The sequence below is a fragment of the Pinus tabuliformis genome, chromosome J (genome assembly GCF_031772625.1).
Source record: "Pinus tabuliformis cultivar Carrire ecotype Pingquan chromosome J, CPIR1, whole genome shotgun sequence".
Lineage (NCBI taxonomy): Eukaryota > Viridiplantae > Streptophyta > Pinopsida > Pinales > Pinaceae > Pinus > Pinus tabuliformis.
In genome coordinates this window covers 27,806,952-27,826,723 of record NC_142295.1, presented here as the reverse complement: position 1 = coordinate 27,826,723, position 19,772 = coordinate 27,806,952, and the positions used below count along the sequence as shown (strand labels likewise).

Below are 19,772 nucleotides of genomic sequence, written 5' to 3'. Positions count from 1 at the left end.
CCTGGATAGCCGGCTCAATCTCATCCCGATAGGCCTTGGGGTGCCTATAGGGGGTGGTAATCACAGCCTGTATGCCTTGCTCAAGCTCGATGGTGTGCTCAAACCCCCAATCCAGTGGCTGTCCTGGTGGAATCTCCCCAAACACTATGGCATATCGATCAAGGATAGACTGTATCTCTGGATGTACCGTCTGCCCTGTAGACACTGCCTCTGATGCACGCAGCTCCACTGCCCACTCTATTTCTCCCTTTCGGAAGACTGCCTCCATCCGATATGCCATCTAAGGCGGATATGTGTGCTGTCCCCGTATCTTCTCATGCCTCCCTGTCTTCTCATCATCCCACTCCATCTCTAGGGTCTTCCAATCTGTCGTGACCTTCTCTAGAGTGATAAGCCACTGAACACCCAGTATCATGTTGGTGTCTGGAATATCGACCACGAAAAAGTGGTCAGTCAATGAGTAGGTGCCCATTGTCACTGAAAGCTCTGGAACATAACGAGCATATGTCATGGTCTGATCTCTTGGGACCAAGACTGAAAACCCATCGAAGCTCTCTGTCTGTATACCTCTCCGCTCAACCATCTGTGCATTGATGAAGTTGTGGGTCGCCCCACTGTCAACCAAAACTGATGCTCACTGGCCACGTACTGTCCCTCGTATGCATAGCGTCAGATACTTGGGAACTCCTCGCAATGTTGCAAGGGCCCCTTCGGTGGGTGCAAAAGATGCACCACCCGCCACTGGTGGTGGAGGTGGTAAAGGTCCCTGCATGGCATGGCTATCTCCTGCCTCCACATCATCCTCGTCATCCTCTTCTCCACTACTCTTAGAGAAGACCTCAATAAAATGTGCTTTGCCAGCAGCACATCTATGTCCTGATGCCCACGACTCTTGACATGTGAAGCACAACTGCTTCTTCTTCAGCTCCCTCCTTGCATCATCATCAAGCTGTACTCGTTCTGGATTCCCCTTTGGAGGTGGAATCCTCACGTCCTTCCTCTTAGACTGGAAAGTCTGTCTTTGGGTGTAAGGTGTCCGGGTCCTGGGTAAGACATCCTATAAGTCCCGGGTCCTGCTGATAGCGTCCTGGAGTGTGTTTGGTCTAGTGGATCAGACTAAACCCCGAAGTGGCTCTGCTAACCCCTCAACATACATATAGACCCTCCGCGCCATGGATAGGTCTTGCACCATCACGGAGACCCTCAAGAAATTTGCAATGTAGGTCTCTGGGCTCCCTGTCTGTTTGAGCCTCGTCAACTCAACAAAATGTTGCTCTGGCTCCCTCCGATCAAATTGCTCCATCAATCTCCTGGTAAACTCAGCATATGTCGTCACTGTAGAGTGCCCGAGTGTAACCATCCCATGAAACCACCAATCCTGGGCCTCACCATCCAAATGCAATGTTGCCACCTTCTTGATGGCCTCTATCTCCGACATCTGATTAAGCTGGAAATAAATGTCCAGCTTCTCCACCCAGGACTTTGTCGAACTGTTTGATGAACCATCAAACATAGGCAAGTGGAATCTAATTGTTGCACGGTGGGCGTCACCATCATGGTAATGCCGATACCCTCTGTGATGGTCGCGGGGTCTACTATCCCGCTGGAGCTGAACAAAGTCTCTAAATGAGAGGGCTTCCCTGAACTCCTGCCCATAGGCCTGGTACTCTGCAAAATAATCACCCATATGTCCGGGTTCTGCCTCCTGCTGGGCTACGGCCCCCGTGTCTGCTTCCAATACAGTGGGCATGGTAGAGCGTGTAGGGGCATGTGAGGCCACCTGCTGCGCAGTATCACGCTGCTCTGGCAAATGGTGGGATGCGCCCGATCCCTCACCAACCTGGAAAACCCGTGGGCTCTCACGCTGTTTGGCCTCTACTGCCGTGAATCTCTGCCCCATCACCTCAATCTGCCTTGACAGATCCTGCACTGATTTGAGGAGCATATCCGCAAATCTCTTCCCGTCATCATCTGCCATCAGAGCCTCCCGTTTTGCGTCCACCACAGGCTCCCTCTGTTCTGCGTCTACCACAGGCTCCTCCTGTTCTGCGTCCACCACCGGGACACAGTCTCCTTCTCTGTAGGTGTTCTCCAACCTACGCCCAGTGTCTCTGTACCTCCGACCTTTGTAACAGATATAGGGCTTTTCCCTTGGTGTCATAGATTGCTAGCTCCATAGGCTGAGCCAGATCTATGCTCTGATACCACTGTAATATCCCTTACCAGGAATATTCCACAAACACAAGCAAACTCCAACCAGAGATGGACTGGGAGGGCATTTACCAGATATGTCGCCTCTAGGAAGAGGACGAGATCCGGAGGCTACCTGGCCCATTTCAGACTCTGTCTAAGAGCATACGAGAAACACACAAGTGGTATAATAGTTGAGAATGCTCAAAGAGACACAAATAACAATGATGCAACATATAACAATATAACCATAAGCAGATACTCAAGAAATGTAGAGAGAATGCTGAGCCATTTTATTATACTGAGTAATAGAATGAGTACAGAAGGTGATCAGGGAGATGGCACCTCGACTTGCACCAGGCAAGTGAAGAAATACACTCAGAATAGCAAAGGAATGGCCCTTCTCTGAACTGCGTCCAAGCTGCTGGAGAACTGTTGTGCTGCTGCTGCTGCTAGAAATCAAATGAGGATTTGGGGCTGCTCCCCTCCTCAAAAAAGGCTGAAACTCTAGAATCGGACTCTACTCAAGAAACCCAGAAAATCCCAGAAAGCTTTTCTGAAATGGCCGAACCCCAAAAATCACCCCCTTGGGGTTCTGCACAGTCCCTCAATGCTCTGCGCTGCTCCTGAATGAAACACTCCCGAAACCTACCTGAAACCCCTACGAAAACTCTCTAGTATGCAAGCGCTGATCCCCTGCTCTACCTGTCAGCACAAATCCTCCTGCAAACCCTCAACCCAGACTCCTACCAGAAAGAACTGCGTCCTCCTCTTAGTGCTGCGCAGTCCTCCAAAACGCTGATGAAACTGTTGCTAAAATATTAATGAAACTATTGTTGGAATGCCGATGGAAATACCTTGCCCGAGCAGGCACTCGAAGTCCCCCAGGGCTAAGGGTGAGATCTCCGAACGGAGACACTCAATGCACTAAACAATGTTGCAGACTAGCTAAATAGCCAGTGTGCTCTAAGTCGAAATGACTATCACAAATGCTCATAACAGGAATGATCAAAATGAGGGGGCTCCTCTCTCTTTTATAGCCCTTGCCTCTCTCAATCCCAAGGCTCACCTTCTCCTGCGTGATTCCCCTCTTGCCACGTGTTTATTCCCTCCTGTGCAGTCCCTCCATGTGTCTGCGTGGGCTCCATTTTTGCATCCCCCTTTGGCCCCCTTGGCTCCCCTTTAAGTCACAACGTTGTGCTACTAGGAAGCGACTTTTTATTCTAAAAGTGAGTTATGTCCCCCTTCCTCATTTTTTTATTTACAAATAACTATAGAAGGAAAAAATTGAACAAAATCGAATATTTCAATTAGCCATGGCTAATTAGGAATATTACAATCATCCAGAAAATTGAGAACCTAAATCTCAAACCCTAAGGTAGAGTTAGCGTATTTTCCCTAGTTTGTTTGGATTTAGTATCCTAGACTTCATATGCCCTAGATTGACAAGGTACTAGTCCATCTCTCTTATGGCATTCTTTCAAAATATACAAAATCGTTTTTCTTTTTATTTCATGGTAAATTACAACAAAATCTTATATTTTTAGCATTTAATGACTTGTTGATGTATGCCCTAGAGTTAGAAATTGTGTAAAAGTGAATTAGAGAAGCAAAATTGAAGTTTTTCATGCATTTTCAGCCATTTGCTAGGGCTGACATCAAGGTTTAAATTTCTATTTTATACCTCACTAACCGTCGAAATTTGTTGAAACTTTGTCCCTAGCTTGCTCTCTAATTTAGCCTTCATTTCACATAGCTTATTCACAATTTTCATGGCTAGCTTTTTTTGCTATTGTAAACTATAGTTTTGCCACAATTTGCTAATTTAAAACCCTAGTTTATAGCAACCTTGAGTATTTTCTTGACTTGGTATGTTCAAAAAACTTATTTGAGATATTTTAAGCCAACAATAGCCTTTAGATTGACCCACAACTCCCTTGAACCTAAAGCTGGCATTTATTCCTTCATTCACATCAAACCTTAATTTGTCATATCTTTTATCCGATGGATCTATGTTATAGGATCCCTAGGGGGCACTTAGCTTAATATCCTTGGGTTACTTGATTGCTAATCCCTACCAAGGAAGTCTACCTTGTGTTGGATTGTGTCCTTCACTAAAGAGGGGAGTAGTTACTAAGGTGATAGTGATGGTGTTTCCATGTATTGCATATTGTCTAGGTCACATAGTGAGGCTTTGTACTTGGTGCTAGATTTTGATATAAAATTGCTGATAAGTTATATTCCAGATCCTTGTTGATATATTCGTTGACATGATAAATGTAAGATTGTTTTGTACTTTGCCATGTTAAGAAAAGATTATGTTTTTAGGACTATTGGTTTCCTATTAAGATTTCATGACATTAAAGAGTATAAATGTTAATACATTAAAGCATTTGACTAAAACGTATTGAGGTCAATATATTAATCATCCTCTTTACCAAACATACTGGGTAAGAATGCAATGCCATTAAGAATAGAATAAATTGACAAGTAACAAACTAAATTTAAGATTTTGCAAAGAAATAATATCACTTTGGATCCAAATGTTAATTTATTAAAGGTTGAAGTATATGCTCGTAATTTCCAAAAGAATGATCAACTAAAGACAACCACAATGGGAATTGTTATTAAATATTGTATGGATAGTAAAAGAGGAAGCAAAAGGAAGCCAAATAATAGGAGTTCATAGATAGCATCTTAAAGAGTTTACATTTGAATAGAACAGTTACAAAAAAGACCAGTTACATTAGATGTTTAGAGTCCATAGATGAACCTTTCTTGATGGCTAACATAGAAGGGTAAAGGTAGAGGCACCTTTTAATTACCTGTATAGAGGTGATGCTTACAAATCCTATCATATCATGAGAAATAAACATGACAATTTAGTATTTGACACCCCATGTACATTTGATTGTCTACTTCAAGCTTCCTTTCTTTAGCACTGTTAAATATTGTTATATACAGGGGTTGAAATTCTATAGAAAGCAACAAAATTCTGTCTGACAAGATCATTCTCATGAAAAGACCAAGTTCAATTTTGAACATATTTAGAACACCTCTTCCAAATTTTAAATAAGCATTGTTATAAGCAATGAATATGGATCAGAAGTCAATCTCTACCTGAACACCATATGTAGGCAAAGATGCACTCTTCCTTGCATTATTTGGGATTAACATGGCTAGAACTTGCACAACTGCAGTCATTACAGGTCTTGACTCTGGATCCATTTGTAAGCACGCCCTTGCTAATTGAGCCATTTTTAACATGTCTTCTATTGGGAAACCATTCTTTAAGGCTGGATCTACTATTTCATTGAGTACCTTCTTCTCATCTTGTAAGAAAGGACTTGCCTGTGACATTATTGACAACAGTGGGTACGTAAAAATTAAAGGAATGAAAAAAACAGAACAAATGGTCTACTTAAACATGTAAAACTTAAAGGGAATCAATACTTCACAATTTCCCAATAGGAAAAGATTAAGAAAATTAGGAAAGATTTTCAACTTAGAAAATAATTTTTATAAGCCAAACAAGATGCATCTTGCGTGTGCCTAAGCATGTAGTATGACTTTCTACTAACTACACAGTTCAAAATAATGAAAATTCAGTTCAATAAATTATGTCTCTTAAGCTATATGGTAAATCTGCATCCTCTCATTTCCCTTTAAAAGGGAAACAAATACTACCATATATAAAAATTACAACACAACATCCACTAATTTAAGCGATAGTGATATGTGAGCAAATATCAATTATAACACATTTCACATTTCACACTAAGCCCTAGTTGGCTTTCTAGGGTTAGGGCAAAAAACTTGGAAAAAGGTGAAAAGAAGAATTTTTTTGGGTGATCAACTAGGAATGAGACTAGTGCCTTGACAATTGAGAGAAATGGAGTCAGAATTAGCTTTGATAAAGAAATTTCAGTCTTCCAAGGAGTCCTATGCAGCTTTTCGCTAACCTAGGTGGCATCAACTCGACTACAAAGGAGTTTATACTTCTTTTGACAAGAAATAATGGAGTTTCAAGGATGCAACAAGCATAAATAGCCTCTAGGAACATTCATTCGCATCTAACATGTCATGCATGCAAAACATCAACCACTTGTCTCCAAGAGTATCCGTGTATATCACACCTACCAAAGTCAAAGGAACTTAGTAAACATCCCAACCCCAATGAAGTGATAAATTTTCCATCATTAAAGGGGGATTATAGGATCAATATTACTTGATAAATCAATAAAGCTTGTTAAACAAGTTGTATCAAATCAATAAAGAAAAAGGTAAAGTATGGGGGCTTCGAAAAAAAAGGTGAGGGAAGGTAACTCAAGCAGTGAAGTGCTCCCTCTACAAAGGTGCTCATGGATAATGGTTTGCATAACCTACTATAAGATTGACACCATTCATGAAGTAAATCCTCTACAAAGGCGCTCATGGATAATGGTTTGCATAACCTACTATAAGACTGACACCCTTCATGAAGTAATCCCAAGTCATAATACCTATCACTTGCATCTATCATTTGAAAGGATCGTCCTAGGAACTATTCCTCCGCTTAGGGTGGGAAGCACATAACAAGGTCATGTGATAACCCTCCCATACCCAAGTAAGCTAGCTTGTTCACAATCATAAGCTAGTAGGAAATTTGAAGATGATACTTGTGAGAAGTAAGTTGATGGCTTCATGCTGATGCTTTAATGGTTCTTGTACCCGTGATGATGATCTCACTTGACTCCTTGAGTATGTGTTAGATGGTTCTTATAGGTGCAACTAGGATCCTTTGAGGGATAAGTGATGCTTTTCCAACACTTTGTAAAGCACCTACAACCCCATTCCATGATGGCATAGGACGCTTTATGGTGGACATTGGAGTGCTTTTGAGGAGTGTTGGACTCGACTAGGATTTGGCATTGATGATGTGATCTTCCTCCAACATCAAGACCTTGGACACTAACCTTTGTTTCCAGGATGTTGACATGAGAGATGATGCACCCCTAAGATGTCTGGACCGCTAGGTTGTGTTTGCACCTTCTTGATGGACGTTGCATTTCTCTTGATTGTGTTGATCACTTGGGACCCCTTTGGAGGGGTAGATGCACCCTCTATGTTAATGATGTCATGCCCTACCTTGATGACATCATCCTAGTTCCTCATTTTGATGTTGATGTGAGGCCATTTGGAGGATGATGTGGGCTTTGGAGAGCTATATTAATGATGTGCCACCACATTTTAGTGAAGATCCAGGACTTACAGAATAAGATACATTGATTAAGTTAGTCCTTGCACCTTTTCTTGAAGAGACATGCCCATTGGATGATGATGTCACCTCTGGAGGACATTAGACTCACACATGTGGGTTGAGGCTTAATTTTATATTATTTCATTGATTTGGCTATTTTTTGGGGTTTACTTGTGACCTATCTATTTGTATCATGGATTTAGTTATTTTTTAGGGTTGTTTAGTCCAATTTAGGGAAATGAACTTGGCTATAAATAAGGGGAGTCGATTTTACTTGGATCATTATCATGCTTGGATTAATACACTTGTTCATTAGTGATGTTTCTATCTAGTGCACAATGGAGGCCTAGTTGAGCAACTTTCTTGGGTGGATTTTGTGATGTGGTAATCTCTTTTTATGGATGCTCATGGTGGTTCTTGGATGTTACATGAGGAAGTAAGTTAGTTTATTTTCTTCATCATGGTTTTATGTTCCATGGGATGTATGTTGTTGAGTTAAGATAGTTTATTTGGTATTTTCTTCATTGTCCCTAGTTAAGCTAAACCCTTCCTCCAAATATTTGAGTAACGAAGATAGGTTTTTCTGTTCCTTAATCATTTGGAAAATTGAGAACCTCAATCGCAAACCTTGGGGTATGTTAGTTTATTTGACCTAGTTGTGTTTGGATTTAAGATTACTCCAATAGAAACCCTAGAAAAGTTTGTTTCTTGGACTCCGTTTTCCCTACATTGAGAAGGTTCCAGTCTTTCTCATTTGTGGCATTCCTTTAAAACCATAAATTCGTTTTTCCTTTTATTTTATGGTAAATTAGGGTTAAATTACAGACAAATTTTATGTTTTTAACATTTAATGATTTGTTTATGCATGCCCTAGGGTTAATTTGTGTTTGAAGGTGCATTAGAGAAGCTAATTTCAAGTCTTTCATGCATTTTCAGTCATTTTCTAAGGCTAATGTCATACTTTATTTGTTGTTATAGGGTATATTCACTGTGAAAAATTGTTGTAATTTTGTCCTTAGTTTGCTCTTAAATTTATCCTTCACTCCATATAATTTTTACACATTTTTAACAACTAAATTTGCTGTCATTATAATTTTTTTTTGTTGCCCTAAAACCCTAGTTTGTAGCATCCTTGAGCTTTCCTTGATTTGGTGTGTTTAAGAAACCTATTTGGGACTCCTTAGGCTAACCCTAGCCTTTCAATTGACCCATAGGCCTTTTGAACCCGAGCCTTAAATTTACTCTTTCATCCATTGTAATCCTAGCCGGTCATATTATTAGCTAGTGCATTTCTATTGTAGGATCCTTAGGGGCATTTAACTTAATATCCGTCAATTACTTGATTGCTAAGTGCTACCAAGGAAGCCTTCCTTGTGTTAGATTGTGTCCACTAAAGAGAGGGAAATAGTTGTCAAGGTGACAGTGGTAACACTCCCATGTGTTGCACATTGTCTAGGTCACCTAGTGAGGCTCTAGACTAGGTGCTAGATTTTGCTGTAAAAAGATCTATGAAATGTGATCCAAAAAGCCTAAAATCCAAGATTGGTGAAGTCATACGTTGATCAAAGGCTTGGCACAATAGATTGAACCTATATATAGAGTGCATAATAGATGTGCATTGTAAACTATGTTAATCGTGTCATCTACTAAAAGATCCTTGATACAAATTGCTACCACTGCAAGCTCCTGAATCCCTTAAAGCAAGTTACACAAGAATTGAAGACACAACTCTCCATGTGATAGCCATTGAATATAGAGTTCTTTTGTGTTAAATGTACCCAAATATACGTAGCCTTGTTGAATAGGGAAAAGAGCCATTAAGAGGTCATTAGGTTCAACAATGAAGAAGGATTTGTAGAGCCTTCAAGGAATCCCCTCTATAGACCAAAGGAGGGAATAGTACCGACTCTTCCAAGATACTTGTAGTGTTTTTTTTTCTACATTTAGGGCAACACAAGCCTTAGCCAAAAAGGCAGCCTTACAGAAATATTATTGCAAGGAATGAACATGAAGATAGTGCCAGATTTTGAAGAGGGTAAAATCCTCAAAGATACCAAATGAAACCAAGAAGTGAAGCACAACCTTCGTATAAGGGTAAAACTGTAAAATAAGAGATCCAAATGTGCAGACCCATAGGCGATGACAAGAAAACTTCAAGCCAAATGCTCAAGTGAACCTTAAAAGAGATGATCCAATCAAACTTCCAGATCAGCAGCTGTAGTGATCCATTGGAGGTGGGTTGAAACCCTGGAAAATTCTAAACAAGAGATGATCAAAGAAACCCCAGATCATCAGCCCTGATGGCAACGCCTCTAGCAAAAAATCTCTAGATCATTTATAGGAAAATATGATCTGGAAACCTTCATAGCCCTCAGGCCAATGCTACTAGCCAAAAATATAAAAAAACTGCTGAAAAATCAGGTCTTCGACCCTGATTCTGCAGTCCCAAAAATATTAATGCTCCAGTACACAGCCCTGGAATAAATGCTGAAAAAGTGCTCAAATCAATCACCAAGTAAACCCTAATATTGGGTGCTCAAATAAGTAGACAAGATCTCTGTAATAAGTACATAAAACTGGCTCAAACAGTCATAAAAATGTCTTTTCCATTGAGGAAAACACCATGAAAAACAACCCTAATATTCCTCCAATTTGGTTCTATTCCAAATTCCAAAATCTGGTCACAACAGCATGAACACTAAGAATAAAAGTTAACAGAAATAAAGTAGTTAGGAAGGTTCACAACTGCTTTTATACCATGTTGAGATCACAAATCTAAAGAGGGATTGAATGGAACCAAAACAACTAACCCAAAAACCTGCCAATAAAAGAGAAAAAAACAGCACTAAAAGTGTGCCTAGTGTTGCAGGAATCATCCACCACAAGGTCCAGAGGCTGGAGCTGTGCTCTGTATGGGACCGCTGCCAAAGCACTGAGCAGTCTGCGGTCCACAAATTTGGAACTGTGATCCCTTGATTTGGGCATGCTTCCCACCATTGTGGAACCATGACAATTCCATCCACGGCCCCGCACATATAACTGCAGTTCCACACACAGTTCCATCATGCTTCCTGCATGTTTCCAGATCAGCTAGCACGGTTGTTCATGCTTCATATTTTTTATTTTATTTTATCTTTATATCTTGAGTTTGCGTGGGACCTAAGGTGGGTTTAGGGATGAGGCGAGTGAGAATGTGGTCAAAAAGCCTTTTCCTTCTCTCTTTTCTCATCCTTTCATCTCATTTGCTTGAGCTTAGAGAAGAGAGGAGAAGAGAGCAAAGCAGGTAGCAGATCTTTTAGGGAAGATTTGTGAGAGTTTGGAGGAGAGAGCATAGGAGCGCTTCAAGGAGTGAAGAAAGTGGAGCTTGGAGGAGATAACAAATGCTGCCATCCTTCTCAAGAGCTAAAGAGATAAGTGCAAACCTCAACTCTCTCCTTTTCTTGTATTTTTTGTTTTGTGTTTTTTTCCTCTTCTCCCACTCCCCATTCCTTCTTCTTGCTCATTTTATTGCAGGTTGTCCATCTAATCTTTGAGAAAAATGGTGTTCTTTTGGCTTATCATTTCAATTTTGGTTTTCATGGTGTTGGTGGGGGTAGGCATCAAAAGGAAGAAATGGAAGAAGAGGATAGTGGTCACACTCAGTGATCCTATATGATGACGAGGAAGGGTTTGAAAGGGAAGGGGACGAAGGGCAATGAAATGAAAGGGGGAAAAGATTCATTGACACCCTTGTGGAGATTTGTGACAAAACTTGAGGGGGGGGGAGATGTGGTGGAACTTCTAAATTTCTATGCCCTTATGATTGTCATGGTGGAAAGCCTTACAATGATTCATATACCCATGTGAGGAGGCATCTTTGTGGGGTAATGGAGAGTGATGACAATAAGGGTGCCATAAGGATCTCAATTTTCCCTAAGGCATCAATGGAACAAAGGAAAAAATACATCAAAATAGAGGAGGCTACACAAAAAAGACATGGTAAGAAACAAAAACTCCAATCCGATGCAACCTCTAGATTTGGTGAAGGTGGCCACACAATGTCATCTCCACTTGGAACTTCTAGAATCTTTGAATCTAGAAGAAAAATAGTAGATTTCCTTAATATCGGTGGGAAAGATGATGTGGACGCAAAAGTGTTGTGGTTTCAATGTGCTTGCGATAGACCATTCAATGTGCTTCACTCCCTCTATTAGCATGGTTTAGTTAAGGCAATCAATGAAGCCCCAAAAGGATACAAGAACTCCAACAATGAGAATTTTTTTTGTTATTAGACATACAAAGAGCAAAATTTCATCGAGCCTTGACATGGTTTACAAATGAGTCGGGAGATTGTGCGGTATCTATTATATCAGATGTTTGGACAAATATTAGAAACCAACATTTGATAAATACTCATGGTGTTTCTACTAGCGATGCAATGTTTCTTACAACATATGACTCCCCCTCAATCACCGCATCTTCGCAACACATTGCAAATATCCTATTGAAAGCAATTAATGATGTTGGTCCTGCTACAATGGTTCAAGTAATCAATGATAATGCAACAAATTGTAAGTGAGTAGGAAAAATCATTGAGTTGACTTATCCACACATCTTTTGGTTTGGGTGCTTGGTGCACACCAATGTTGCGAACATCGGCATCGAGATAAAATCGGCAAGGGTCCAAAAAACCAAAATATCGTAAAAATCGGGAAAATATCGGTAAAAATCTGCCAACAAATTAAGATACCATAAAAATATCTTTAAAAATCGGCAAACATTGGCTAGGCCAAAAAATCGTGATTTCGAGATTAAATCGAGATGTTCGCAACATTGGTGCACACATTGAACCTTTTGATGCATGATATTGTCAAGCATAAAGAATGTGGATAGATTAATCAACTATACAAGAAAGGGATGCAACTCATTAAATTTGTCATTGAGAATACAAGGGTTAATTACTTTTATAGCACATACTCCAAGTTGCAATTGCTTAAGATTGCAACAACTAGATTTGCTTTATGTTCCTATTGAAGGTGAGACAAGCTTTGGGTGCTATGGTGATGAGTGATACATGTGGAAAATCAGTTATCCGATTCCTACTGCAACAAACTGATAATATTTCTCCCACTTGTTAAATTACATGAACAAGTTATTTGTAGTTTTCTACGGCAAACACTGAAATACATACACTGCAGCCTACACCAAAATAAACTGCGGAAACTAAATACAACACAAGAGAGAAATAATAAGCACACACATCTACACAATTATTTTTGGACAAATGTCCCCGGAAAAACCCAATGCGGGAAAACCGGTGCAACAACTCTGAGGGTTTTATTATTATGCAATAGTAAATTCTTAGTACAATTCGTTGGATGCCCAACTGGCTATCCGATACAGAGAGAAATTGGACAAAACAAATAGTGAGATGATCTCACCCTGTCACTAGAAGAATCTGACCTTGATCTCGTTGGAAAGAGGCTTTGCGTCCCTTCTACGTTAGCCTCTGCACAAAATTGCATCAACCCTACGCAGTTTTTGCGTCACCTCTGTTAGGGACTGCGCTGCTCTTCCTCCGGGTCCTCTGCTGCCTAGAAACTTCGATTTCCAGCCTCCCGGTCTCACACCCTAGTTCCCGGCTTTTGAGATTCAATTTCCTCAATAGAAATTCGATCTCCCTCTAGGCTCTGTGCTGCCATTGCGTCAGCTCTACATGGGCCAACGTCAGCCTTTCTTTGGACATCGTTCTGCCCAGTCTGCCTTGTACTCTCCGGCCCAGGAAAACTTCCCTCTTCCAGATACTATCTCTGCCCCTCACTGCAAAAGCTCACTTCGAATTTCTCACCGACAACTGCTTTGCTTCAGAAATTTGATCTTCTGAACTCTGTGTGTGTTCTCCAAGTGCCCATCAAGCCTTCTCTTATAATCCTCTCGTTGATCAATCAATGGCCTAGATTAGATTCTAATCAATGGCTAGGATCATATTGACTTGATCTCCACCTTCTTCTAGAAGTTTCACCCACAATTTAGATTAATACCCATTAATTATTTTAATTTCCTAAGTTTAGACTTAGGGTCCCATTAAAAATAATTAATTATTTTAATAAAACTGTCTCTGGGTGGAATTTCCCAAAACGATTTTTGGGTATTGGAGAATGCATGCGTCTAAGCCTCCCTGCAAATTTTGAGACTTAGAGCACATCCGATGCTACCAAAAATCAACACTCCCTCTTAGCGAGGAATGTGCTCTAACAATGCAACCTGCTAAAGCATCACTATGTTCTGTAACATCTCCTTCTGCGCTGCTGATGTCTGACATCCTGTCCACCAACTACTGCGCAAATGCTGCATCTGTACTGCTGTTGACCTTGCCACTATCAACCCTACATCCGAACTGCAACTCCTTCTCAATTTTGCATCCATGTTGCTGTTGGCAGTGTTGATAATATCGATATCGGGAAAATATCGGCGAGGGTCCAGAAAATATCTTATCCGCAATATCGGCGAAAATATCGGCAAAATATTGGCAAATATCGACAAGCATAAAAAATGCATAATATATTCATTTTTTAAAGATTTTTAAACATATAAAGCAATAACAACATGAAATAAACACATTGGCACATAAATATGAAGAAAACACTGATATATATGATGTCAAATAGAAACGATACATCAAAGGCGATACCAAATCCTGCTGATCCCTGATAACTGTCCATTCAAGGACTCAAATGTGGAGAACCAATACAAAATAACATCACATATATAAAAGTATCTCATCATCATGAGTTATATGTAGCATAACAAATAAAACTAGCAGCTATCTATCTGAAATCACTGCCCTCTCCCCCTTTTACGGGAAAACATGATGGTTGTTTGCCAGGCCTGCCCCTAGTAGTAGGAGGCCCTGACCCTGCCTCTGCACCTAATGTCAAATAATGAGTGCTAGGTATGGGGCTATGCTCTCCTATATCTATAGCAGATGGTGTTGATGTTGATGCTCCCGCAGTGTCCTCCTCCTCCTCCTCTGAGTGTTGCTGCTCCTCTGACTCCGAGTCCTCCTCTTGCTGCCCCTGCTCTAATGGATCATCTGCCACTGGCTCTAACCATGAAGGTGACTCCTCCAAGAGGGGCTCCTCAGACTCCACCCTCCACGGAGACAATACATCAATATTGTTTAAGCTAAGTCACATGACACGAGGACACGAGACATGGAGGACACGTAAATACGAGTATTCAATACGAAACGCAACGACCTGGAAACAAGACACGGGGGACACGTTTTATATATATATATATATATATACCGAAATATAGTTTTTTTATCCATATTAAATTGCAGGTTGCAGCTTATCTAATCAAATTAAAATATAATTACTTCTCAAAGTTCATAGTTCACTTTAAAAAAATAAATAGAATCAAAATTTACTATTTAGAAATTAGAATGTGATATGCTTGGTCTTGATTCTTGAATATTCAATGTTCATTGTTCATGTACAACTTACAAGCACATAAGAAAATAACTAAAGTCTAATCCTATTGATTTCCTCTGCCCCTCTTGTGAGAAAATGCCACAGCTTTCCCTTTCCCTCTATATGTAAATGCTGGTGCTGGTGGAGTTGGCAGTGGAGTTTGCTATGCTCTAGAAGCTGAAGAACTAGAAGTAGGAGCTATAGGAGGTAGACCACGTCCTCTACTGGTGGCAGGGGTAGCCCGAGCAGGTGGTGTCACCTGGAAACATTACAATCTCCCAATCCTGAAATCCTAAAAAACTGATAAGTCTGCTGCATTTTGAATGAAATCTAAAATTCTACTTTCTCCATATGAAATCCAATAAGGCCGGAACCACTCTCAAACATCCTGAGTCATTTCATGGTAATGTTAAAAATTTAAGTAAAAGGATGAAAATGAAGATTAAGGAAAATGTCACTTTTACTTTAAGAATTTAACATTACCATGAATAGCATATCAATACTAGGGCCTGGAACGCTCAAACCCTCCTTGGCAGCAACCACATAGCTCTCCTCTTCCTTCTCCAGCAATCAGAAATGAAAATGATATGAAAAAAAACCAAAATCAGATTTTTATAGGCAATGGAATTTTTTTTTACAGTCATCGGGCGATATTTTCGATCGTCACGCGATATTTTCCGAAATATCGGCGATATTTCGGAAATCGCGCGATATTTTCAAAAGCCGAAAATATCGCGATATTTTGTCGGCGATATATCAGCTGGCCGAAAATATCGCGATATTTCCGAATATCGCCGAGATAAACACTGGCTGCTGGCACTGCCACTGCCAGCTACATCTAGATTCTGCACTGCAACCTTTTCTGAATGCTACTGCTACTGCATCAGCAACGGAAAAGCATCCCAAATTACTGAATTGGTGTTCAGTATGATGCATCTCGATGCTGGAGTCTAATTGCTGCTAGTCTCTGTGTTGACCCTTTGAATCCTCTTCTCTGTGCCATTTGCATTGCTGTCAACTCTGCTCTGCGCTGCTCAGTCTCTGGCACTACTAGCCTCTGCAACTGTCACTCTGACACTCCTCTACACCAACTGATACTGGTCCATCTTGCTACTACTGATCTGGGCTCCCGTAGCAAGGAATTGATCCGAGAGGTGGGCTCCTCAAGGATCCTGCCCATTTGTAGCTCTTTCAAACTACAACTCCAAATCAGCTTACCTCCCTCCTGGAGGTATCTCGACTGTCATGGCATACTCCTCCACCTCGATCTTTGTCGGTGTGGCTTCGGATCATTCTTCTCATCTTTGTCCTTCTTCCTGAGAGGACACTGTGTTGCGTAGTGACCCATTTCACCAGACCTGAAGCATTTAATCTTCGAAACATCTTTCTTTCGCTTTTGTTACTCCAACTGCCCCTTGAATGCAAGGGCTGCATTCTCATCCTCCTCCTTGGGCTTCAACCCACTGTTGCTGCTTCCTTCAAGTTTACACTTGACCAAGTCTCTCCTCAGCTCTTCCTGCTTGAGAGCTGCCCACATACTATCCCAGTCTGGCAAAGCTTCCCTACCTAGGATGCTCTGGACAAAGACTTGCCACTCTTCTGAGACTGAGTTTAGGGCCAGTCTCACCATCTCAGAACCTTGAGGTGTAGACCCCACAGCTGCTAACTCATCCCGAGTCTCCTGAAGCTTCGTGAGGAACAAATCTATGCACTCCCCCTTTTGCATCTATGCAGATGTCAGTTTCTTCTCTAAGTACATCTTTCGTTGCTCAAAAGATCCTTGATATAGCATTGCCAAGGCATCCCACATCTCCTTAGCAGTCCCTCTGCTAGCATTGTGACATACCATGTGATTCTTTACTCCATCAAGGATCATCCTCTTGGGCTTCACTATTTCTCCCTTGTACTTCTTCAGCTAATCTGGACTTGCGGTCTCAACCACCACATTGTTGTCATAGACCTTGAGAAAATGCTCATCTAGAAGGCACAACATCCTTGCCTTCTAGATCACATAGTTGGATGCCCCATCCAACCTGTCCTGATCTCTCAATCCACTGGTTGCCATCTCTGCCACGAAAATATCAAACTGCTCCTCTCTGTTTCTAACTGCTTCTGCTCAGCCAATAAGAAAACGGACTTCTTGGCGGGAAGTCTATAGAGAAAAAATTCCCTCACTGTGCTTCTCCTCTCTCTTTTGACGTCTTTTAGCCCAACAATCTGCTTGCTGAAAGACTGTGTCCCAACATCTCTTTCCTCATACTGAGGCTGCTGCGCTGCTCCCTTTGGCACGACAAGATTTCGATGGAAGCCATTCCTCTCTGTCGACTCACTCAGAGAGGGACTTTCCTTGAAAATTCAGCCCTCCTGGCCTGGACTGCGCAATCCCTCTGGTGATTCGAACTGCTGCCTCCCGCAGCTATTTGATCTCCTTCTCTGCTCAGTGTTGGGTTCTTTGGCACTTCTCTTCTTGTTTCACCTACACTGCTCTGATACCATGTGGAAAATTGGTTACCCGATTCCTACTACAGCGAACTGATAATATTTCTCCTGCTTGTTAAATTACATGAACAAGTTATTTGCAGTTTTCTACGACAAACACTGAAATACGTACACTGCAGCCTACACAAAAATAAACCGCGGAAACTAAATACAGCATAGGAGAGAAATAATAAGCACACGCATCTACACAGTTATTTTTGGACAAATGGCCCCGGAAGAACCCAATGTGTGAAAACCGGTGCAACAACTCTGAGGGTTTTATTATTATGCAGTATTAAATTTTGAGTACAATTTGTTGGATGCCCAACTGGCTATTCGATACAGAGAGAAACTAGACAAAACAAGTAGTGAGATGATCTCACCTTGTCACTGGAAGAATTTGACCTTGATCTCGTTGGAAAGAGGCTCTACATCCCTTCTGCGTCAGCCTTTGCGCAAAACTGTGTCAACCCTATGTAGTTTTTGCGTCACCTCTGCTGGGGATTGCGTTACTCTTCCTCCGAATCCTCTGCTGCGCAGAAACTTCGATTTCCAGCCTCTCGGTCTCACTCCTCGGTTCCAGGCTTCTAAAACTCGATTTCCTCAGCAGAAATTCGATCTCCCTCTAGGCTCTGCGCTGCCACTGCGTCAACTCTGCGTGGGCCAGTGTCAGCCTCTCTTGGACGTCATTCTGCCCTCTCTGCCTTGTACTCTTCCGCCCAGGAAAACTTCTTTCTTCCGGATACTATCTCTACCCCTCACTGCAAAAGCTCACTTCGAATTTCTTACTAGTAGTTGCTCTGCTTCAAAAATTCGATCTTTTGAAGTCTCTTTGTGTGTTCTCCAAGTGCCCATCAAGCCTTCTCTTATAATCCTCTCGCTGATCTATCAACGACCCAGATTAGATTCTAATCAACAGTTAGGATCATATTGACTTGATCTCCGCCTTCTTCTAGAGGTTTCACACACAGTTTAGAATCTAGATTAATACCCATTAATTATTTTAATTTCCTAAGTTTAGACTTAGGGTACCATTAAAAATAATTAATTATTTTAATAAAACTATCTCCGGGTGGAATTTCCCAAAACGATTTTTGGGTATTGGAGAATGCATGTGTCTAAGCCTCCCTGCAAATTTTGAGACTTAGAGCACATCCGATGCTAGCAGAAATCAACAATAAACGGGATGGAATGAGCACTTGCGGAGATGGTGCTAATGTAGTTAAGGACATTGTTCTTGATAGGCAATTTTAGCCACAAATTATATATGTTTTGCAATTCACCAAGCCAATTTAATGATCAAGTTTGTAGATTTAGATCAACCAATAATTAAGGTGTATGAGTGGATGGATAATATGTTGGGGTAGATTATATACATTGTTGAGCCTAGATATGTTAACTTGTATAGTTATATTCGTACAAAGGTGGAAAAATTATGGAAATGCTAAACATATCACTACATGCCTTAGCATATGTTCTTACACCTAAATACTATCATATATCATGGCTTTGATCACTAGCACTTGGTGGGGAGGCCAAGAGAAAATCAAAGCAAGATCCAAAGGTTCCGGTTGGTTATATGAAAGCATTAGAGAAATTAGTCCTTGATGAGGAGGAGTGTGACACCATATGGAGATAGTTGAGCTACTACATCCTTTGCACTGGTGCCTTTGAGACCAACCATGCAATCAAAGATTGAGGGAATTTTTCTTCTCTCGAGTGGTGGAACATGCATGGTGGTGCTATTCCACAACTACAATGTTTGGAAATATGAGTGCTCTCACTAGTGGTGAACACTTCTTTTGTAGAGAGGTGTTGGAGCACCTAAAATTTCATCCATAGTGTCAAAAGACACAAGTTGCCCCTTTGGAACCCCTCCTTGGACCACTGCTAGATTGATCGGTAACATTTTTGGCACCGTTGCCGGGGTCACAAGACATGTGTCTTGTTCCCTTACGATATTATTGACATATCATTCTTGGTGACTCCATTGGAAGAACGAAGCTCTAATTCTTCATTGAACTTCAAGGTTAAGGCTCGTAGGGTGAAGCAAGCATCTATCAAGGCATTTAGATTCACCCTAGTGACTCCACTTTGGTACTATATGCAAAATCACGAAAAATGGCTATTTGTGAAAAAGAAAATCTCCATGGCCTTGATATCGAAAGCCTCCGTAAGCTGTGGGAAAGACTTGATTTATGGGGTGAGCTATGTCAGCATGTAGTCGAACATGGAAATGAGGACATCTTACTCAATTTCTATAATGAAGATCCTACAGATCATCTCTTCTTTGAGCTTGTCTATTATACTGGTGCATTCAATTCCTTGCGTCATAAAATTAAAGAAAAATATGGCTCATTACCTGATGAGGATTTGGATAACCAAGATGACCAAGGGAGTAAGGAAGATGT

General features: G+C 41.0%; 1 protein-coding gene across 8 annotated transcripts in view; it reads right to left on the bottom strand.

Moving 5' to 3' along the window:
- Positions 1 to 19,772, bottom strand: part of LOC149225260 (receptor-like serine/threonine-protein kinase ALE2) — a 390,048-nt gene that overhangs the window by 44,034 nt on the left and 326,242 nt on the right. For all 8 annotated transcript variants that reach the window (XM_089377022.1, XM_089377021.1, XM_089377023.1 and 5 more), the window contains one exon: positions 5,311 to 5,541. In XM_089377022.1, coding sequence (XP_089233148.1) covers positions 5,311 to 5,541 — 231 coding nt within the window. The remainder of the gene's footprint in view (positions 1 to 5,310; positions 5,542 to 19,772) is intronic.